Source organism: Carcharhinus amblyrhynchos, chromosome 22 (genome assembly GCF_965287045.1).
Source record: "Carcharhinus amblyrhynchos chromosome 22, sCarAmb.v2.hapA, whole genome shotgun sequence".
NCBI lineage: Eukaryota > Metazoa > Chordata > Chondrichthyes > Carcharhiniformes > Carcharhinidae > Carcharhinus > Carcharhinus amblyrhynchos.
The window spans coordinates 8377959-8401769 of NC_137345.1; the positions used below are offsets into that span (position 1 = coordinate 8377959).

Sequence of the window (23811 nt, forward strand, 5' to 3'; positions counted from 1 at the left end):
CACTCTGGCGGCAGCCCTCCTGGGTAGGTGGCAACAGCGAGTTGAGGGGCTGGGGCGGAGTTCGCCTTGCAGTTCCTCTTGGCGGTGGCCCTCCTGGCTAGATGGCAGTCGCGAGGCGTGGGGTTGGGGCGGAGTTCGCCTTGTAGTTCCCCCCTGGTGCAGGCCCTCCTGGTTTGGTGGCAGCAGTGAGGCGGGGGACCGGAGCTGGGGCGTGTGTCTGACGAAATAGGCGCTGGGAGGTCGCGGCGTCGCGTCAGTCCGCCTCGGGAGATGGCGGAGAGCAGACGGGGTGGTGTGTGTTGCGGGATGGCGTACGGCGCTGGCGGGACTTGGCAGCGGCATCACCAGCAGCACCACCACCACCTTCATCTCCTCCATCTCCTGCACCTCTCCCAACGGCTCCGGGCGGCCTGCGGCTGCTGGGCCGCCTCTGGCTCCGCGGTTTGGGCGCCGAAGCCCGTTCACCCACAAAATGGCGGCGGCGCCTTCAGCCGCTGACAGTTAAACGGCGAAAAAGTCGCTCGGTCGGTCCAATTTTATTTTTAATTTCTCTCGCGAATTTAATTTCTCTCACGGATTTAATTTTTTATTTACATTTTAAACATGAATTGGGATCTCCTGTTCCCTCAGAGCACAGACCTCGGGGCCGCCGGTTCCTGCAGCGGCCAGGGGGAGCCTCCTGCCCGGCCCGCCTTCTACCAGAGCACCTGGATGCGGCTGCTCTCCGCTGTCTCCAGGCCCGCCCTGCTTCTCTTCCACCGCGAGGCGGACGAGCCGCCTCCCGGCCGCGGGGGCGGCCCACTGGGCCCGCTGCTGGACAAGATGCGAGGCGGCCCAGGCCCCTCGCTCTGGACGGCTGTCGCCGCCTGGCCCTGGGCGCCAGCCGCCGAGAAGCAGCCGCAGGAGGAAGAGGAGCCGCCTCGGGCCTCCCCACCTCAGGTCGCGGCCTCGCCCAGCCTGCTGCTGCTGGGCCGGGCCTGGGGGACAGTCCGCCAGCCTGTGCTGTGCCACCCCCTGGATGTCCTGGAGCGGCCTGGAGTCATCCTCCAGGAGCAGGTGAGGAAGAGCCTGGGGCCCCAGCTGCCTCTTTGTGCCACCCAGAGAATGGAGAAGCCCCCAGAATATTCCCAGCGCTGTGGGCAGGTCACCCTGGATCAGGACTATGGCTATTCCAGCTTGGAAGAGGAGCACACAGTCTCCTTGCACCATCATTCTGACTGCTGGGGCACCCAGCTGCCCCCTGAGCCTGCACCCACCTTCCCTGAAGGTACTGGCCCGAAGGACAACAAGGAAACCCATGTGGAAAATGAAGAAGCAGTTCTGCTGCACCTTGACTCAGCCATGCCCAAGCTTGATATTGAGGATGGGAGTACATCCTTGCAAGACGACGAGTGGAGTAGCACTGAGAGCAGCAGTGATGAATCTGAGGACGATGCTGGGGAAGAGGAAGACTACTATTCCATACCCAGACCTCAGTGCTCCAACAAGACAATAGGTTATATTTTGGGGAACGTCTCCAGTAGTAGCGATGATAGTGAGGAGGATGAGGATAGCGACTCAGATGATGATGGATTTGACAGCGATGACAGTTCAGAGCTCTCCGACACCGATGAGGAATTGTTGAACTCTTTAGCAGGGACCTCTGATCCCTACAACCTTATGAATTTCCAAGCCTGCATTAAGACGCAGCAAAATCTGGACACCAGAATTGCACTTGAGTCAAGTTGCCCCCAGCAGTCTGTGATGTGCACTCTTGTGCTAGATGGTGATGATTCGGACAGACTGGACAGTGGGTTTTCTGATGAAGTTCAAGGAGAACTTCAGAAAGCATTTGCCCAGTTGGCTTCCGGAAAAAAGTGCTCCAAAAAGGTAATGAATTTTAATGTTCACTTGTCAAACAGTGTAAATGGAGGATTTGTGATAATTAGGAGGCTTAACAGGTTTCGAATAATAGTATCCAATGCTGTAGATTGAAAACGCAACAGTTCCTGAAATTTCTGCATTGACCACATTATTTCAACATTGTGAATTTCAAACACAGTTTGGGAAAAGCAGTAGAAACTACTCAGGTATTGGTAATGGTCACTGTGTTTGACTAATTCAAATCTGTCTTAGAAGAAAATGAAGTGGTGCTTTAGTGCTGAATAATTCTAGATTACACATGCCTATTAAACACGTGGCAAATACTAAACCGTCCAGTCACAGTCATGATCCCTGGTTAGCAGTTAAGTAAAGCTTTACAGTCAGCCTGAGCATCCTTGGTAAGAGAGAAAATTGCTAACTGTGCTTGGCGGCTTATAAAAGCAGCCGGGTGTTTGAGAATGCGATTGGGCTTGGTTCTTACAGACTTGGGTTTTCATGTAACAGCTGTCTCTGAACAGATCTATGAAACTGTTTCATGGTATCTCTGCCTGAGTGCCTACCTATCGGAGAAAAAAATTAGGTGGAGTAGGTCTGAAGGAGAGGTGATAGCAAGATGTTTACTGCTGTTGAAAACAATCTACAGAAAACATTTTTAGGCTGCCTTTATGCTGAATTTTGTTTTCCTTCATTGCACTCCCCATATACTGGAAATTCATCCTTTTTAAATAAATGCTGTAGCATATTTGACAGTTTTTCATTGCTACGGCAAGATTATGCACTGTACCTTATACCATGGCCAACTTCTGATAGCCAGTGCAATTTTATGCCATATATAGCCTATGGTATCATGTAGTTGAAGGTCAGGTTGGTGTTACAAATTGTTGAATCCCACAAGATAACAAAAGTATGTAATAGCTCTGCCAAATCAACAGAAAAATAGTTGTGTATAATATCTAGATATACCTTTAGTCACTTCTATAGTCAGCTGCACAGTTATTTTAAATAAAGTATATACTGTTCAAATATATTGCTGACATTTGAATGGGCTGCTATATTCATATTATATGAAATGATTTGCTAATGAACTTATTTTACAGTAAAGCTTTTGTGCCTGTTTTTCTAAAAGTTTTTAAATATCTGGATTTTTTCTGTGGGTAATGGGATATAGTTTCAAGCATTAAGCCTGCAAATCCTGTAACAGCTACTGTAAAACACTATAGGGCAAGTCTAAGATCAAGTTGGTTTTTAGTGTTCACATTTCTTTATCTTGCCTGTTGCTTCCTCCACACATCTACACACTCAGCTGTGAATTGAGATGCATAACATTTGGTATCCTTTCTCTCAATTTAAAGATGATCTTTATTCATGATTTTGCTGGTTCTAAAAGTACACTTTACCTTCACTTTCATCCACATTGTTCAGTAATTGTCACAGGAGTGTGTATGAAATATTTGTGCTCTACCCAAATTTATCTGTGAAAAGCTCAAATAGTACATTGAACTCTTTAAAAACTTGGTTATCTGCAATGTATTCCCATTGTAAAATTAGAGCTGTTTTACTGTCCATCTCCCGTAGCACTGGCTGTCTGCATAGGGGAAAGAGGTGAGAGAATTTTTAAAAATCTATTCGCTGGCATTTATTTGCCATTCTTCGTTTCCTTTGAGAAGCTGATGGTGGACTGTCAACTAGTATGGCAGTTGTGCTTCCACAAGCTGTTAGAGATCTCTGGCACTTTGAGTCAGTGACCATGAAAATACTGGTAATGCATATCCCATCAGGGGGCTGTCTGACCTTGGAGATAGTGGTATTACCTTTTCCTACCTGAAGTGAGAAAGTCCCACTCAGCTATGATGACTGAGTTGTTCTTTGAGCCATTGTGGACTTGATGGGCTGAATGACTGTCTTTTGTATGATTTCTGGCAGTGGAGCTGAAGGGTTGAGGAGGTGTTGTGAAGAAGCCGTTTTTGCTTCACTGCATCCAATAGGAAGTACCGCCAGCAGTTATGGTTTACCAGTGCTGGAGGGAGTTTAGGCTAGTCTGTGAGATACCCATGAAGCAGGCCTCCTTGTCCTGAACAATGTCAAGCTTCTTGCACTGTTGTTGCACCTACATCCTTGTTATCAAGTGGATTTAATTTAGGGATCTGGAGAGTAATCCATGCACCACAGAATATCCATCTCCCTACCTCCAGCAGCCATGAAAAAAATTATGCAGTTCCAGGGATTCAGTGATAATGTGATTGAATATCAAGGGCTGGTGATTTGACGACTTTGTTGGAGATGGTCATTGCCTGCCATTTGGGCACAAACTTTACTCACTACTTGTGGGATCATTGGAGAGGTTAAAGAGAATAAAACCCAAACTTGTTTCTCTTACTTACATTCCTGAAAAGCCAAATAATGCCTAGTAGACAAGCAGGAAAAATAGATAAACACTTTACATACCAACAGGCACCAGGTATATTTTGCTGAAATCCCAGTAATTGCCTTTAATTTTGACAGTCGCCTAATGCTCGCTTTGTTCTCAGGATACAGCATGCAATGAAAAAGTTGGTGATGTTGCTTCTAGTGCCATTGCCACTAAATTTGTGAGGCCATTGAATGCGGCATTAACTTGACATTTGTGTTAACTTCACAATATCTGACTCGTGAGCAATTCCTATTGTATTCTGGTTGAATGATACTTTGAATCAAAAGTTGTTCGACAGTACTTCAAGCAACTGCTTAAGCTGTATGTGGCGAGCCTTGGGAATATCTGCAGACGATATTTAGGCCGGAGCGGTGCCACAGTGGTCAGCACTTCTGCCTCACAGCGCCAAGTATCCAGGTTCAATTCCAGTCTCGAGTGACTATGTGGAGTTTGCGCGTTCACCTGATGTATGGGTTTCCTCCCATATTCCAAAGATGCATAGGTTAGGTTAACTGGCCATGGTAAAATTCCCCCCTAGTGTCCAAAAATGTGCAGGCTAAGGAGGATTAGTGGAGTAAATTTATGGCGTTATGCGGTTGGTGGGATGCTCAATCAGAAAGTTGGTGCAGATTTGAAGGGCTGAATGGCCCACTTCTGCTGGTGTTGGGGTTCTGTGATTCCATGAAGATGTGCCATTGGATGAGTTGTACATTGATGCTAAGACGCAATCCAGCTTCAGTGTTTCATGTGGTCTTTCGAGGGCTTTTAATCCAGAGTCTTAATTGGAATTCTGACATTTTGACAGAGTAGACTTATCAGTTTCTAAACTTTGAAGAAGGTTAGAAGAATGAGCATGAGCTCATTTGGTGGTTAGTTTTAATGTGGCAATCAGTATTATATGTAAAAATCATTCCAGTGCAACCTTTCATACCGCCTTTTGGGAATGGCTTATTAGTTTTGATCTGCTTGGTGTCTAATGTATTTGACTTTCACAATAAGCTTCTCAGCATTTTGGTTATGGGTTTGATTATTGATTTGCTTCACAATATTGTGTACTGCAGGGCTGGGTGGTGTTCTAAAAAACATTTTTATGGACCTGGTGAATCAGTGTTTATGCAGAGCCTGTTTGGGAGGGGCATTGTGGCTCCAGGATTATGAATCTCCACCTCAATGAAGCCTGTGTTTGTAATACTTTATGGAATATATTTTACACCTGCATATTTCAAAATTGTGTCTTTTGTACCACTGCTTTTATAATGATCTGGGAAACAGGAAGTTGACATAGGCACTAACTTTGCAGTCGTTTTTAAACAAAGGCTAGTTTTTGTCTGTCTCTCTTCTCACTCCATGCAAGTCTAAGATAAATGGCTGTAGAATTCCAGATCCCATTTGAGAATTTGGTTTACATTCCTTCCAACTTATTTGTCGGAGTTATTATGAAGAGATGACTTATAATGTGAACATAAAGCTTAGTATTTATTGCTATGCAATTTCCTGTAATGTAGCCACTTACGAAACTGCTAGTGGTAGTCAGAGCCGTTTAGAATAATGAAACTAACAACACCCTTAGGATTCCGGTAAACTGGTTAGTTTTAGTTTGTTTTATACCACGTTGCAGTTAACAGATTAGGGTGAGTTTCTGACTTATCCGCCCCGTCTGTTTTAAAAGATGCTCATATTTCACGCCCTGTCTCTCTCAGGAACTTGGCATCTAATTTTTTTATTCATTGTTACCGAAAATGAGATGCATATCGTGGACCAACTGCAGGTTGAAACATGCAGGGCTTCTTAAGAGTATTATAGGTGGTGGGGACTGCTTTCATTCTGTAAATACTCCATGTAACAGTAATAGTGTGAAATAGTTTATTAATAGGAATATGTCACGAGAATAACTCAAACCAAGTGGGGTTTCAGACCAGCTTGAGAATCAGCTCTCATCAAGTGCATGTTTTGATATTTATTCTGTAATTTTCAAAACCAAATAGTTCATAGGACAGAGACCTTTTTCTATTGATTCACACTGAAATTTGATTCCCAAGCTCATCTGAAAGGATAATGTTCTTATACTCCCCCAAATCACAGTTCAGTTTGATCAGTCAAATTTGTTACATTTATGCTCACTTGGGGAGGAAATTAATTTGTCTACTTTGTATTCCAACTATTGGTTGTTAATTGTGTATAAGATGATGGGAGGTATTGATCAAGTGGACTCCCAGAGGCTTTTCCCCAGGGCTGAAATGGCTGCCACAAGAGGACACAGGTTTAAGGTGCTGGGGAGTAGGTACAGAGGAGATGTCAGGGGTAAGTTTTTCACTGAGGGTGGTGGGTGAGTGGAATCGGCTGCTGGTGGTGGTGGTGGTAGAGGCAAATTCGTTAAGAGACTTCTGGATGAGTACATGAGACTTAATAGGATTGAGGACTATAAGTAAGCCTAGTAAGTAGAGGTAAGATCGGTGCAACTTGTGGGCTGAAGAGCCTCTTTGTGCTGTAGTTTTTCTATGATTCTACTTGTACAAAATGCATATGTTTCATCATGTAACAGCATGTATAGAAGTTTTAATGCTCCATGTCTGTAATCTTGGATTTCTTCTCAATTACGCAGCCTCCCATAATATCTTGCAGAGTCATCACTGGATGAGTTTTCTCAGTAAAAAGGCATCTGACAGCTTGTGCTCTGACCATCTTTCAGTTGATTGCATTTGTGATTGTCAATTGCTTTGGTGTTACAGCATTTCTTGTTAGTCATCAGCCTCAGTCATGTTGGTCAATGCCATAATCTACTAGGCATTCAGAGAGCAAGTTGTAAACCTCTAGAACTTTGAATTCAATCACTTGAATTAGACAGTCTGAACTATGGACAATTCTTGAGGTTACAAATGCATTGCCAGCATCATGTTGACCTGGGAGGAGCAAAAATATATTTGCTTTATAGGATGTGTTCCATGGATACATCAGAATTGCTAGAAGAATGAAGACCAGGATCAATCTGGCTGTCGTCTGCCATGATACATTAATATTAAAGTTGTTAGCTAACAGCAATTAATATCATATTATTCTAAATTGACCCATATGAGGTGAGGAAATTCTCAATATGGAAAGCCTTGTCTCTCGTTCCTCCCATGCCTCCTATTATAATGTCATGTTTGTGTGTATTTTTAAAATGTTACACTCTGAAGAAACCTAACCAATTTTCACTTGTTGGTACTTATCGGTGTCCACCATCTCCTGGGGATTCTATTCCATAGTTTGACTGCTCGCTCATTAAATAATATTCCTGTAGATTAGTTTTGAATTTATCTCCCTTCAAATACAAGCCCTGCCTTCAGACTTTACTCTTTCTGGGCAAGGTTAATCAGCCTGTTGTGGTCTACGTTATCTGGCCCACTCTTTTCCAGTCCACGAGTTGCATTGTAGCCTGTAAAGCTGCTCAATGTGGCCCCATTGTTCAAATGGCCATTTGTCAGTGAGGTTGAAGATAATTGAAGTGGTTTCTCCTCCAATTGCAGGTGCAGCAAACACGGGCAGCTGTAGGTTTGCGGAGGTAGTGGGACACATGAGGTCTCTGTTCCTGCTGTCTGGCCCTGGGCAGCACAATAGCACAGTGGTTAGCACTGCTGCATCACAGCTCCAGGGACCTGGGTTCAAATCCTGGCTTGGGTCACTGTGTGGAGTTTGCACATTCTCTCCGTGTCTACGTGGGTTTCCTCCCACAGTCCAGAGATGTGTGGGTTAGATTGGCCATTCTAAATTGACCCTTAGTGTCCCAGGATGCATAGGTTAGAGGGATTAGTGGTTTAATATGTAGGGATAGGATCTGGATGGGATTGTGGTTGGTGCAGGCTTGATGGGCCGAATGGCTTCTTTCTGCACTGTAGGATTCTGTGACCTCGCTCCAGGTCTCTTCCTCTTGCATCGCAACTCCCCAATCAATGGTTGTTGAGTGGCAGTGGGAGCAGGGCAGTGGGAAGATGAGTGTCTGAGTGGTTTTCTCACACTGCCCCTGAACCAGTCAGTAAGTGCATTTTCAAATAAGATTGTTGTATCAGGATCCAATTTGTCTTGAAGATCGGAACAGCCCGCCATATGATACTGACGTTTTACTGTAAATGTTCAATGCTGATACCTAATGTTTGTTGTTACCTATAATTATGGCTGTGTGAAGAGAGTGGGCTGTGTCTTGCTCACTCCTAGTTTGAGTTCACGTTCGCCCTCCCGTACACCAATACACAGCCTAACTTGCACTGTGTGTGTATGCTGGACTCGTTACCCTGATTTCAAATGAGCAAGTCTTAGTTTTTTTTGTTTTTGTTTAGCAAGTTGTTCCTTGCACAAGCCAGCTGCTTCTTTGAAATCAATGTTTAATTTTGTGCCAAACCATAACTTTGTGAAATCGGCTTAAGAAGTCTCTCAACACCAGGTTAAAGTCCAACAAATTTATTTGTAGAAACTTGACATATATGTTGATGAGCATGTTCCTCTTGGAGACCCTCTCCACTTTGAACCGGTGGTTTGCGATGTTGGTAGCCATGTTATGAGTGTTGAGACTTCTTACTGTGCCCACCCCAGTCCAAAGCCGGTGTCTCCACATCATCGGCCTCTTGAGTGAGGAAAAATATCCTCCTGAAAAGATTGGACAAGCCTGATCTAGCTCCTTTAGAATTGTAAAATCATATGGGCTCTTGACCTTTTCCAGAAAGAGTAAACAGAATTTACATGATTCCACTATCAGCTCAACCATTCTGCTGGTTCTCTTCTGTATTCTTTTCATTATTTGCGATACTAGAACTACAGTCGTTAAAAAAACAAAGTTTACTAACTTTCTAATTATTTTAATGTGATATCATTGTTAAACGTGCAAATACAAGTAACAGTGATTGCAGTGACAGCAATCAAAGACCTATGTCATGTTTATGTAGTGTGACTTAGATATGTATAGAATTTGCATTAATGCTCTTGATTACTGTGCTGTGACTAATTCAAGACTCTAAGAAGTTGCTCATTTAGCTTTACCTGTTCTTCTGTTTGCTTACTAACTCACCAGCAGTAAGCAAAATACTTCAAATTACCCAACCATTCTCTAAGACTTGTCTGTATGGAAGTACTGTACATAGTATTCCAATTACAGCCACATCAGCGGAGGATTTTCTTGGCCCAGGCTTGATGTGCTTGCTATGTTTTATTTGCTGAGTATTGCCACAGCTTTGATCTGTTGACAGGTAGCAATCTTTTGCCTAAACTTTATTTTCTATGTACGTTATCCTTATTTCATTTAAATAATACCTCCCTCCTGGACTACTTTAGTACATGAGGTGCAGAGCTCTTGCTTTTGAGTTCTGTCTGTTGCATGTCACCCTTGTTCTCAATCTTCAAATCATCCTGTTTTTTGTTTTAGTTTTGGAACCTGCTGTCTTCATTGGCTAAACATGCATTTGAATTTGCTAAATGGCACATTTTTGACTCATTATTTGTTCACTATTCATGGAGCGCTGTGTAACCATTCTCCACGTCCAAGTCTTTGCACTTTCCATATGAAGTTTCATCTGCTATTGATCAGTCTGCTTAAGAATTTTTGTCTAATCCACCAGATCGAAGCACCATCTTTGTTTTGCTACAGTGGGGTTGCTGACTTGCATTCCATTCCATTAATTTAGTTTGCTGTCAAATGTTGTAGGTGTAGGGCAGCACCGTGTTTAGCACTGCTGCCTCACAGCGCCAGGGACCAGGTTCAGTTCCAGCCTTGGGCCACTGTCTGTGTGGAGTTTGCACTTTCTCCTTGTGTTTGCATGGGTTTCCTCCGGGTGCTTTGGTTTCCTTCCACAGTTGAAAGATGTGCGGGTTAGCTCGATTGGCCATGATAAACTGACCCTAGCGTCAGGGGGATTAACATATTATGGGAATAGCCTGGTTAGGATGTGGTCGGTACAGTCTCAATGGACCGAATGGCCTCCTTTACTATAGAGATTCTCTGAAATTCATTCGCTGAAGCAGACTAAAAGGTGTTATGGATATGGCTGGTGCCAAGTGCTGAGTTCAACACTGAGGGGAAAATTGAAACAACTGCCCTCAGCTGCTTTTGTAATTAAATAAAAAACTATCTTGGTGGTCTTTTGGCTAAGATCAAGTGTAGTATCGATGTGCTTGGTTGAAGTCATTAGGTTCCATTTCAGCTTCATTTGAAGCAATTTTTAAAAGCGGTATCTTGGCCTTTTGGTTAAGATGCAAATGAGATCAAGCCTTGGAGGAGGAGCTATGCCAACTCCAATCAGCTTGGATCATATAGATCAAGCCCAAGACAGGAGGTGAGAGCCCTGTCTTGTCAGCTTGGATTGGGAATGTCTCAACTTGTTGAGGCTCTGAATTAGACTTGATTGGATTGAATTGGAACCAAAAAAATTGCATCATATGAGCAGAGGTTGGAAATTCCAAAATTGTCTGTCTCAAAGTAAATGTTTATTTAGAAACTAGAAGGAAAAACAAAATAAAATTGAAGTGCACTTAACAACGGATTGACAAAGTATAACTCTACGTAGTTCCAAACAATTTTTAGTGCCTTCAGAACTAACACTCCTCAATCTGTTCCATTGCACTGTATAGATTTTAAGATCAATAAAAATCCAGGTTACTTCTGAGGTAAATCAGCAGCTTGCTTTTCAAGTTGGTTTCCTTCACATGCTGGTTGTTGGGATTTAAACATCTATTCCTGCTCCCCTGCATATGTTTTGGTATTCTCTTAAATATGTTTTTTCACTTCGATCAATCCCTTATCTGACTGAATTTCTTTATAACAACCCCCTCTCGAACTTAATTACCTTCCTCTTTTAGCTTTGAGTTTAGATGCAATGTAAATTCGCTTTATATATCTTCCCTTTCTTTCGCACCTTGCATCTCTTTGAATCCTGTTCTGTGTCCATTGTTACTAAATTGCCTTAGATAAACGTCTGTTTGCAGTGTTGCTAGGCTGATTATCATATGAAATGCACTAGTTCTATTCATGCAGTCACGCATTCTTAGCATTAATTATCTTGCTCAAATATTCCCACAGATTAAAATATATGACCAGAAAAATAACCCACGGTATATATTCCAATTTCTTGGATTTCCCTAATATTTCCATGACACCTGACAGAGACCCAACATCCTCATGTAATTTCACAGACCGCATCAAGACATGCACAGCATTATTGGTGCTGGCGTACAAAGGGCGTGACCTCTTATTGTTTGGGAATGTGAGAATATACCAATAGTAGGGAGTCTGGTAATCTGCCATCAGTATTTACCTAAATTACAAGCAGCAACTTGTGCCCATTTGATTTATATATATGTCACCTCTGTGTTCTCTGTCATAGTAGTGCCCAGTGAAAACATTTCATTCTACTGTTCTTCAATACAGTTTTACCTGGTTTGTTGTAACCAAGTAACCAATTTAGTTATAATCGATGTTGAAAGCACAATTGTACTGCTTCCATACACAATACACTGGAGCTCTCGTTTGAATTGATTCACGTGTAAAATGAAGAAAATTGGTTTTTAAATGGGATGTTGCTTAAAGATATCAATTGCTTTTCTGTAGCAGAGTTCTAGTATTCTTCCAGAAATAGGGTTTCACTAATGAGATGGCCTATATATTGGCCACTTTACTAGTGAAGCACTCCAATTCAGCTTTCTTTTTGCATTGCCTGATCTCAGTACTGCCTTTTGTTTTCTAGTATGTAAATCAAAGATTATCCAAATAATTCATGCTAGGCAATTGGAATTAGGCACAATTTATTAAACTTGAGTTATTCTTTGCCAATGAAAGTTGCTAAATTGAAGCCAGTTTAAATTTAAACTTTTTTCAGTGGGTTATTGCCTATCTTGGCTGCTTTTGGTAATAATTTGAGATACTCTTGTTGAGGGAGATTTTAGATTCTCAATTGTCTGAGGTATTTTTTAATGAATCAATTTCTCTAGGCCGTTGTTGATGCTTAATGAGGTGATGTACTACAAAAAATAATTAAATTGGAAACTTTTGTCTGCAGCTATTACTTAGGTATTTAACGTTCTATAATAGTTAAAACCATTTTTTGTCTCTTTAATTTAGGTTGCCTTTGATGAGCAAGTCACTGTACATTATGTGAGCAGTGAAGAAAACCGTAAAGGTCCCTGGGAAGAGTACGCCCGGGATCGCTGCCGATTCCAGAAGCGAATCCGAGAGATTGAGGAATCAATTGGCTACTGTTTTAACCCTAAACACCGATGGAATGTGCTGGAAAAATTGCAGCTGGGCAGCTAGTGATCTGCTAGAACAAACAGCCATTGTTTATTAGACTATTGTTAATAGTCTGTGTTTGCAGTCCAACCCTTAACTTTGAATCTGTGCAGCGTAACCCTTTTGCCTAGCAGATTAGCAGTTGGATGTGGGAAATCCTATGCACTACTGAGGCCAACTTGTGACAAAAAGAAGTACATTAAGGAAACACAAAAAAATCACTATTTTCAGTTGCAGTGAAACATCCAGGGAAGTAAAATAGTGCAAAGACCTGCTGTCCCTAGATTTAATTCTAAAAGCTTCATTTGGACTGAGGCCTTTAGTATGTTGGTTTCATTCTAACTTGATTTCCATGGTGCGCAGAAGGTGGTTTTGATATAAAATTGTTTAAACCAAGTTCCAGTTAGATAATTTGTGTGACCCACCTAGCAATACGCTGTAGCTTTACTAAGGTTTATCTGTTTTACCAGTTTGAATGTGGCACTTGGGTGATGTGATAGTTACCTTGCTGCAGAAATGGCTGAAGCTATCTTTTTTTCCCAGGAGCTTTATATATTGTTGATGCTGTTTAAAAAAAAACAGAGACTTATCCCACAGTATAGTATAGCCAATAGGTATGAACAGTGGCTGATAAAATGAAGAAGTGTCATCACAGAGATATTTCAGAACTTAGTCAATATTTATAAAAAATGGGCGGCAGGTAGCACAGTGGTTAGCGCTGCTGCTTCACAGCTCCAGGGTCCTGGGTTCGATTCCCGGCTCGGGTCACTGTCTGTGTGGAATTTGCACGTTCTCCTCGTGTCTGTGTGGGTTTCCTCCGGGTACTCTGGTTTCCTCCCACAGTCCAAAGATGTGCGGGTTAGGTTGATTGGCCATGCTAAGAAATTGCCCCTTAGTGTCCAGGGATGTGTAGGTTAGAGGGATTAGTGGGTATAATATGTAGGGATATGGGGTAGGGCCTGGGTGTGGGATTGTGTTCGGTGCAGACTCGATGGGCCGAAGGGCCTCTTTCTGCACTGTAGGGTTCTGAGTATTCGGTATATTCAATAGCCACCCACAATTCCAGAGTTCACGTTCCTGCTGAGTTTTGCTCCTTTCATCCAATTTTTTTGTATAATTTAATTATCTCAAAATAAGGAAAATGTCATCTTTTGCATTTTCTAAGCTACATTATGACAAAGCTCCTTGATTTAATTGACTAGTTTGTTAGGGCAGTCTAACTTCAGATAGAATCCATAGAATCCCTGCAGTGCAGGAGGAGGCCATTTGGTCCATCAAGGCTGCATCACTGACAGTCTCAGCCAGACCCTATTCCCATAATCCCACAAATTCACTAAAAGACCATTTCGCGTGGCCAATCCATCTATTTTTGGACTGTGGGAGGAAGCTGGAGCACCCAAAGGAAACCCGTACAGGCACAAGGAGGACATGCAAACTTCACACACAGGCACCCGAGTCCGCAATTGAAACCGGGTCCCTGAACTGTGAGGCAGCAGTGCTAATCACTGTGCCACCCCAAATGATCTGTGGCTAAGAAGTAAATTGGCTGCTAGCACTAATGGCCTGCCTTTTTGAATGTTTTCTAAGGATGCTGGATGTTTAGCTCTTTCGTTGATAATTTTACAGGCTCCTAAAATGTTGGGAGAAAAGGGAACTGTAAATTCAACAAATTAATGACAAAAATATTGGTGCATGTTGTTACAACTATTTCTGTTATCCGTTTGTTAGTACCAGAAGGTGCTGCTTCAAAGCTCTTGATGTACTGGTGGGTACAGCAGCTGTTTAACAAGTTTCTAATGCACTGCAGTTGGATTCTCTGCATGTTTGCTTCCAGGAAGAATTTCTGTTCCCCAGCACAGAAGGAGGCCAGTTGACTTGTCATGCCTGCACCCACTCTTCGGAAAAACTACCCAATTAACCACACTCCACTGCTCTCTCTCTCTCTCTAACCATCAAATTATTCCCCAGTTGAGAATTTGAATCTGTCTCCATCAGCCTTTCGGGCAGTTCATTCCAAATCACACTTGCTGAGTTTAAAAAAAACACTATCAAAGAAGTGATTTTGGTACCAACCTAATCAGGGAGCTTGGGGGCATATGGTCATTGGTGAGTATGGGGGTATATGGTCTGTGAACAGAAACATCCCTTCCTATCAGCGCTCAATCTATTCAACAGCTGTTCTTAATAAATATTTTGCAGCATGACACCATGACCAGATATTGAATGTAAATTTGGTTCAAAATTGAGAGCAATCCAAGAGGAGGAGGAAAATTGTTTTAGTTCTCTTGCCAATCTCGTTCGGCTGGTGATTTAATTGGACAAATACCATGGGATCCAAGTTTCCTTTTAAATCCTGGCTACTGATGGTTTTGGTTTATTAACACGAGTAACATTGTGCTTTGTGTCATTGAATTTTTAACCTGCTACTGGCCACATCATGTGAACTGGAGTCATCGAGTCATGCTGTACCCAAGTGACTGGCTCAGCGTGAGAGTATGCAGGGAAAAAAAAGCTCCCATCAACTTCAGAACACATTGGAAACTTTCTCCCTCAGACAAGTTAATAAACCCAACTGTCATATCTTGTAAAACTGTTAGCAACTGCAACTTACCACTTCAGCTGGTCACCAATCTGCACAGATTATTATAGATAAATATAGTTAATAGCTTTTAGCTTTCTCAATTTAAATTCATTTTCTTACAGCTAATTGAATTTTGGACTGGCTTAGCAAGTGCTTTTATTTGTTGGGTGCAATTTACATTCAGAATTCAAGCTTGTTTAATGCTTTCCCAATTTTTATTGCTATGTATTGTCAGTTTTTCTGTTGTATACCGTTTTTAAATGTATACTTTGGGCAAATTAAGTTAGCTATTTCTGAGATGAGCTTAGTTGGATTTATTCTCGTTTTTAATGAGTGCAATTGTCACTTGGCTGCATCTTGGAAATGTGATTACTGATTTTTATTTCAGTTTGGGTTGGGATTGGGTGGGTGTAAGAATATCGAGGATTGGGGTTAGAGGTTGCCAAGGCTTTAGAGTTGATCAGTGATCAAATTGAGTATCCTCACTTGGGAATAAAACCAACAAATGGTTCTTGTTTCACAAGTGAATGCTGACTGAGCTGACCTTGATGCCATTTTCTGTAAAGGAAGTTGTAGTTTCAAATCTTTGTACATTGTGTCTTCTGAAACTCTGGCATTGTGCTTCGGGGCAACCTGACACATTGGACTGTATAGCAACCATTGTTGAAGAATCCCTTAATTCCCATGCTTGCCCTGATTATGATTCATTTATTTCAACAGTTGACCTTAGTTGTTATTTTGCAGCTCATCCACCTCGTTGCTTGCGCCTAAATGTTGGGCAACTCTTTTACAGAAGGCGTATTAGGTTCTCTAGAGCTGGCAATGGACTGCCAGTTAATGGTAAATTTGAAGCTAGTTAATTCTCACAGGCTGAGTGGCACCTGCAAGTTGAATTTTGCTGCTTGAAACTGCTCATTTGAAGGAACACAACTTATAAGTGCAAAGAAGGCATGCTAATGCTGACCTCCCCTGCAGCAGGAGAATCAGTTACTCGCCTGTGGTAGCAGTGAGTGTTGATGCTCCAGCGCAACTGTGGGGTAGGAAGGTTGACAAAAGCTGCCACTGTGAACCTTGCTGATAGCACATTGTACGTACATCGTCTGCTTGGCACTGGAGTCATGTCCTGGCAAACCCCCCCTTTATGAAAGAAAGATGAGTGAGGTCAAACAAATGTCAGAACAGAATTGGAAATTAGAAATCAAAATTGGAAGTGCAGTTTTTCAAATCCATGTTTACTGTCTGTTCTTCTATCGCATTCACTTGTTCAACCGAACCTTGAATCTCCACCTTGTATTATGTACAACAAGTTGAGTATGTGGCCTTTTTGGAGCCTTTTGTGCAACAGATGAAATTAATTTTGCACCGTTTGCCCTCAACTTATAGTTTTTATTTATCAGGCAACCAATTGTATTTTTGTATAATTTTGCAGATTTGTAAATTGTTAAAAAAAGTTATATTAATTTACATTAGGATAAATGGGGCTGTTTATAAGTTTGTAATTTATAATTCCCCATCAAACTATTGTTTGTTATATAAATCACTTACCATAAATTTTGAGATATCTATGTGCATTAAGCACAGCATAACCCAATACTGCTGACTCAACAAATAAAATATTAGTCTGAAGCATCTACAATTCATTGTTTCACTTTCTGCAGGTGGTGAGCTATATTCTTGCAGAGTTAAGTTTATTTAATAATTTCACTGCAAAGAGGTGGATCTACGCAAGTTTGAACAAGTATCTGCAACCGAGCATTAAGACTGCAGCTTCCTGAATGGGGCAGCTTCAAATGAGGCTATTCCCTCAGTAAGGAATGTAAGATGACACTTGATTCCTTTTCTCACAAGGAGGAAGGGGGGTAACTCAACTAAATGTATTTTGTGATGTGATGGCCTTTGTGAATTGGGGTTTGTGCCCATGTAAGCCAATTCCTGCATGTATCTGCAATCATGTACCACTACCCAGACTTCTTATCCCTATAATCCTTTAACAGCGTTATTGTGTTATGTCAAGAAAAGTCACGTATTCGTTTCCAGTTTTATTTCTAACATTACCTCAAGGCTCTGTGATATTGTGAATAGTTGTTCAATAGTCAGTGCTTATTTCCAGCAACGCTAATGTTTCATTTTCCACGTGCCTGACATCTTCAGAGTAACACAAACTGTCCCACGTTGGACAGATATACCTTCTGGAAAACTTAATCTGTAAAAACAGAATTCATCCTTTAATCTATCCTCCTCAAGTCAATTCTATTCTTGTGCATGCATATAAAGCAAAAAAGTAAACGTTTATTAGTCACAAGTAAGGCTTACATTAACCCCATAATTAAGTTACCACGAAATTCCCCTAGTCGCCTGTTCAGGCACCTAACTAGCACATCTTTCAGATTGTGGGAGGAAACCCACGCAGGGAGAACGTGCAAACTCCACAGTGACCCAAGCTGGGAATTGACTGCAGGTCGCTGGCGCTGTGAAACAGCAATGCTAACCACCGTACTACCATGCCACCAATATATATATTATATCCCAATATTGTTCCCTGTGCTATAAACCCCTTGTACCATATTTAATGGTTGGGTAATTGGATGTCCAATGGAACATATTTTTATTGATGTGCCATTGAAAGTTGGTTTGTGCAATCTGACTGGGTTTGAATTGGACTCTAATGGGGTTTTCTCTAATTGCACAACTGTGAGCGAGAGAGATGGTATTTACCCTGTAAGTCTTTGATTAATGTGTGATTGCAGGAGAATTTAAACCATGTCTTTTGGAACCAGGAGAACATGTTGCAGAACAAAAGTGCTGACAAGGTAAATAACATTCACGACATCTCCAATAAATGAACACCATTGTCCCTTGACATTCAATAGCATTACCATCACTGAATCCCCCACAATCAACAGCATGGAGACTGCCATTGACCAGAAATTGAATTGGACAAACCATACAAATATGTGGCTACAATGGCAGGTCAGAGACTAGGAATGTTGTAGCCTCCCTCCAAAGCCTGTCCACTGTTTATAAGATGCAAGCTGGGTGTAATTGAATAATCTTGACTTGCCTGGATAAGTTCAGCTCCAGTAGCACTTGAGAAACTAAATAGCCTTCCACAAACATTACCTCTATTACCAACACTAGCAGCAGTGTACCATTTGGAAGATGCACTGAAGGAACTCACCAGGATTCCTTGGGCAGCACTTTCCAAATTTGTGACTGCAATCAGCTAGTAGAAGGAAAATGGCAGCAGACACATGGGAGCACCGTCATCTGGAAGCCCCCCTACAAGTCAGTCACCATCCTGATTTGGAAATATAGCAACATTCCATCACTTGGGTCAAATCCTAAAATTCCCTCCCTGACAGCACTGTGGGAGTACCTACACAGCATGGACTGCAGTGGTTGAAGGAGGCAGCTCATCGTCACCTTTCCAAGAGTAATTAGGGATGGGTAACAAATGCTGGCCTAGCCGACACTGCTCATATCCTGTAATTTTTTTAAAAAGTTGCAATGCAAAGAACATTGGAAAAGGGAAAGGCCATTCTGTCCCTCAGATCTACTCCACTATTCAATTAAATCATGGTTGACACACTCTTGGTGGGATTTTGCAATCTCACTTGGGCGAGGTTCATAAAAACTGCCCGAGGCCAATGGAGAATTCTGTCCTGCAAACCTCGCCCACCCTGATTCCAGAGCAGGCAAGGCCCTAAAATTCCAACCTGTGACTCCATTGGCCCACTGTAGATCCATATCCTTAAAGGTTTTCACACCAAAGATTGATCAGTTTCACTGCTGGAAGTTTCGGCTCTGCTTAGCAGCCAACCTTTTGTGGGGGAGCACCTTTGGATGATTGAGGTAAATCGTGATTGGTCTTGTAGGGCATTGACACAGAAACAGATGGGCCACCTCCTTTTCTATAACTTACATGGTTGTATAAATGAGGCTGAGATTTCTACTAGCAGGTTGCAGGCAGCATCTGTGGTGTGATCAGAAAACCATATTTTAAGTAAGGACTTGCCGGAATGGCAGGACAGGCATATGGAGACTGGATCGACTGGGCTTCAAGACAGGGAGTCTCATAGAAACAAAATCCTAGTGGGACTGGACAGGATAGATGCGGGAAGAATATTTCCAACGTTGGGGAAGTCCCGAACGAGGGGTCATGGTCTAAGAATAAGGAATAAGCTATTTAGGGCTGAAATGAGGATGAACTTCACTCAGAGTTGAGAACCTGTGGAATCCTCTACCACAGAAAGGCGATGGGGCAAGTTTATTAGATATGTTCAAGAGGGAGCTGGACATGCCCATTGGAGCTGAAGGGATCAAGGGATATGGAGAAAAAGCAGGAGTGGTCTACTGTATGATCATGTCGAATGGTGGTGCAGGTTTGAAGGGCCGAATAGCCTAATCCACCTACTTTCTATGTAAGGTCATTGGAATGCTCAGAGAATTAACCAATATTTTGATTAGCAACTTGACTTCTTCAGCTATCAGACAGATGCCTGCAGTTCCTTTAACCAGTCCCAGAAGTCCCCCTGTCGGTGCAAGATTTACCTTTCCACAACTCTCATCTCCTTAAATACTTAATTTTGGGAGTACTTTGGTACTATAGGGAAAAAATGATAGCTAGATTTGCACTGCTGCCTCAGAGTGCCAGGGACCGAGGTTTGATTCACGATTTTGGGTCATTGTCTATGTGGAGTCTACACGTTCTCCCAAAGTCTGCATGGGTTTCCTCTGGGTGCTCCAGTTTCCTCCCACAGTCCGAAAGACATGTTGATTAGATGCATTGGCCATGCTAAATTCTCCGTCAGCGTCCCTGAACAGGCGCCGGAGTGTGGCGACTCAGGGGTTTCCACAGTAACTTCATTGCAGTGTTAATGTAAGCTTACTTGTGACACTAATAAATAAAACTTTAAACAAAGTCCTACAAATGGCAATGTGATGGCCAGAATGACAGTTTTAATGATGTTGGTTGAGAAATGAACACTGGCTAACACTTTCAGCAGCACTTCTCGTGTGGTGGGATTCTTATGCCCTCCTGATGGGGCGGATGGATCTTGCGTTTATAACCTCTAGTTATGTAGCACTCCCTTAATGCTGCACGGGAATGGCAGCTTAGACTTTGCCTTTCCGTCTCCAGCCTCTAACCCACAAGCTGAGTCAAATTGTATGGGGTACCAGCTCAGCCACAGCTGATGCACATTTCCATCCAGCTTTGAAGAAGTTTCTGATCTTGTGCACTTGCAGTACTCACAGAGCCAGCCAGTGTTCCAGTCCCACTGCAGGTTTTGCTTGGGAAATGCTCCCACACAGAGTACAATAGGCACACACACACCATTCTGAAGCTTCTATGCTGCACAAAGGCTCAGTCATTTGACAGATGGGGTGTGTGTTCTGAATGGCAGAACCCTCTGTCCTCAGATTATACAATGCAAACACAGACCTATTGTAAACTGCTGCAGCTGAGGTCAAAAGTGTACTGCTGTATTATTAACCTCTTCCTTCCCCTGTGAAACTCTTGGATGTACACATTTTCTTTGTACAGACTATACTTTGGTATTTGAAATTTGTATAAGAACCCCCTTACACAACCCCCCACCCTTAAAAAAAATTGCATTGGTATAACACAGGAAGGATTAAATGTTTACATACTTTATTTATTAATCACAAGTAGGCTTACATTAGCACTGCAATGAAGTTACTGTGCAAATCCTCTAGTTGCCACACTCCAGTGCCTGTTCGGGTACACTGAGGGAGAATTTAGCATAGCCAATGCACCTAACCAGCATATCTTCCGGACTGTAGAAGGAAACAAGAGCACCCAGAGGAAATCCACACAGACACGGAGAGAACGTGCAGACTCTGCACAGACACTGACCCAAGCAGAGAATAGAACCGGAGTCTCTGGTGTGGTGAGGCAGCAGTGCCACCATATGTAAAGTGGTCAATTGATATAATGCATCTGAAGTATCAAAATCCAGTTTCAAAATTAATTGCTGTTTATTATCTGCACATCGTGTCGATTGTGACTCAGTTAGTTGCATTCTCTGTGTGAATCAGAAGGTTGCTGTTTCAAACCCCACCTCAGGATTTGAGCACAAAAATCTAGGCTGACAATGTGGCAGGTGCTGTCTTTTGGATGAACTGGAAATTCTGAGGTGGGTGCAAAAGATCCCATGGTCCCTCTATGAAGGAGACTAAGGAGATCCTCAGTTGACGGGTGGCACAGGAGCATAGTGTTCAGCACTGCTGCTTCATGGTGCCAGAGACCCAGGTTCAATCCCGGTCTCAGGTCACTGTCTATGTGGAGTTTGCTTCCTGTGTCTGTGTGGGTTTCCTCCGGATGTTCCTGTTTCCTCCCACGCTCCAAAGATGTGCAGGTTAGGTGGATTGGCCAGGCTAAATTGCCCCTTAGTGTCCCAAGATGTGTAAGTTAGGGAGTTTACCCTGCTGAACAGGTTAAGGGGAGCAGGTGTGGGTGGGATTACCTCTTGAGTGTCAGGGGGATTAGGTGGGATTGTTGTCAGTGCAGACTTGATGGGCCGAATGGCCTCCTTCTGCACTGTAGGGATTCTATGACATCACAAAACCATCACCTAGTCGGCATCGCATTGCTGTTTTTGGGAGCTGTGTGTGTAAATTATTAACTACCCCACTTTATTCCACTTTCTAAAGTACCTCATCTGAAATGTGTTTTGTGACGCCTCACCTTGTGACCTTGATGTAAATTTTTGTGCTCATTCGGGGTGAAGTATGATTACTGGGGAAATTAAACCATTGCTCACTCCTAGTTATCCTAATGCGCAAGCCACATGTAAAATACCAAACGTAAACTAAAAATGCTCCAAGTACTCAGTCGGTCAAGCAGCATCTGTGGAGAATGAAACACATCATTTGTCAGATTAAATGCCAGTTTGTGTTTTGTTTTTGCCCCTCTGTCTGACTTGTCTTCATTTTCTAATATCTTCTGGAAAGATGAAGCATATACAGGTAGAGAAAGGAACCTGGCTTACTGGGACAGTAAATATAGACCACCTCAGTCAGCTTGGTGGTGGGGGCACCAAGTGGTTCAATGCTGCTGCTGTCTTCATCTTTTGAAGTGAAGGTGATCATGTTCATCAGCTGTGATATTTGGTAGGGTTGCAGCAGGTAGGTATGTGACTGCTGTCTGGGTAGGGAGGGAATATACAACCATGACCAAAGTAGAGGTTAGTTGCGAAACAAACCAAAATCCCAGGGGAAACTTGGCTTGTGGGCTATATGCTTTTAGTGAGAAGGCAGCAGACTGATCTCAGCAGAAGTCCAGTAATACTTCTGGGATTTAAATTATTCCAAGATGGCACTAGAATGAGGCAACTTCTTGCAAGCTGTGTCCAGCATACCTTTTAATTCTACCTTTTACTCTCATTCTATGCTTCTAAAACTTTGCACTCTTTTCTGTGACTGTAACACGACATTCTGGATGCTCTCCTCTATGAACGGTATGCTTTGTCTATATAGCATGCCAAAAACAATATTTTTCTCTGTATGTTAATACACGTGACAATAAATCAAAAAAGATTTATTAAGAGGAAACTTAAGCACAAGATTACTGCTAATCTCCCAAAAATAGTCTCCCAATAGAAGATGTGCACATTAGTTGCATTGATCGTGCTAAATTGCCCCTCAGTGTCCAAAGATGTGTACCTTAGGTGGATTAGCCATAGTAAATGTGCAGGGTTGTAGGGATAGGGTGGAGGGGAGGTCCTGTGTCATATGCTCTTTCACAGTGTAGGTGCAGATTTGATCGGCCTCTTTCTGTACTGTAGGACTCTATGATTTTATTTGTGGGGTGGCATGGTGGCACATGACCACCTTCTGCACTGTGGGTATTCTAAATCATTCCTTCGAAAGGCTCTGTACTTGGTCAGACCTACAAATAAACATCTTCCAGCCAACACCCTCTTGATGCTTCATTATAAAAGTCCAGTAAATATCTAAGACAAAACTGCTATTGCTTTAACAAAATTCAATGCCACCCCGCTGTGGAAATCTAAGAAACTTCAGACCCAGAGTAATTTTTGCAACCCAAGACTTTTCTGCTTGACCAGATGGCTAATTCAAACCACCTCCCAGCCCCAAGCTATTTCCAGGCTGTCTTCCCAACACCAAATCAGCTCCATATCTCCTGCAGTATAATGTTTCCCTTTTGTCTTTGATTCTATTGTTTCATCACTTATTTGAACTTAACCTTGCAAAAGTATTAAAATCCTTTATTTCTTTCCTATAGCCCTCACTTTTGGGATCAAATAAAATGTAATGACCTTCCCTTATTTACTTACAAAACATTTGGGCAGCACGGTGGCACAGTGGTTAGCACTGCTGCCTCACAGTGCCAGAGATCTGGGTTCAATTCCCTGCTTGGGTCACTGTCTGTGTGGAGTTTGCATATTCTCCCCGTGTCTGCACGGGTTTTCTCTGGGTGCTCCGGTTTCAGCTCACAGTCCAAAGATGTGCGGGTTAGATGGATTGGCCATGCTAAATTGTCTCTTAGTGACAGGCAGACTAGCTAAGGTAAATGCATGGGGTTATGGGGATAGGTCCTGGGTAGGATTGTGGTCAGTGCAGACCCAAGGGGCCGAACAGCCTCCTTCTGCACTGTAGGATCCTATGATGTATTTACAAACTGTAAAATCCCTTCACTGCCATTGAAATTTAACAGTTGAAAAA

General features: G+C 42.6%; 1 protein-coding gene across 1 annotated transcript; it reads left to right on the forward strand.

The window, feature by feature from the left end:
- Positions 1 to 243: 243 nt before the first annotated feature.
- LOC145356854 (protein phosphatase 1 regulatory subunit 15B-like) lies at positions 244 to 16738 on the forward strand. The gene is made up of 2 exons (XM_080209788.1): positions 244 to 1869; positions 12354 to 16738. Exons 1-2 carry the CDS (start codon positions 604 to 606, stop codon positions 12543 to 12545), a joined length of 1458 nt encoding a protein of 485 aa, XP_080065914.1. The 5' UTR covers positions 244 to 603; the 3' UTR covers positions 12546 to 16738.
- Positions 16739 to 23811: the final 7073 nt, after the last annotated feature.

Excerpts from the sequence above, each read along its gene's own strand:
- LOC145356854 (XM_080209788.1), top strand. The coding sequence starts at position 604 with ATGAATTGGGATCTCCTGTTCCCTCAGAGCACAGACCTCGGGGCCGCC. Across the intron at positions 1,870-12,353 it reads GAAAAAAGTGCTCCAAAAAG|GTTGCCTTTGATGAGCAAGT; the intron begins GTAATGAATTTT and ends TCTTTAATTTAG.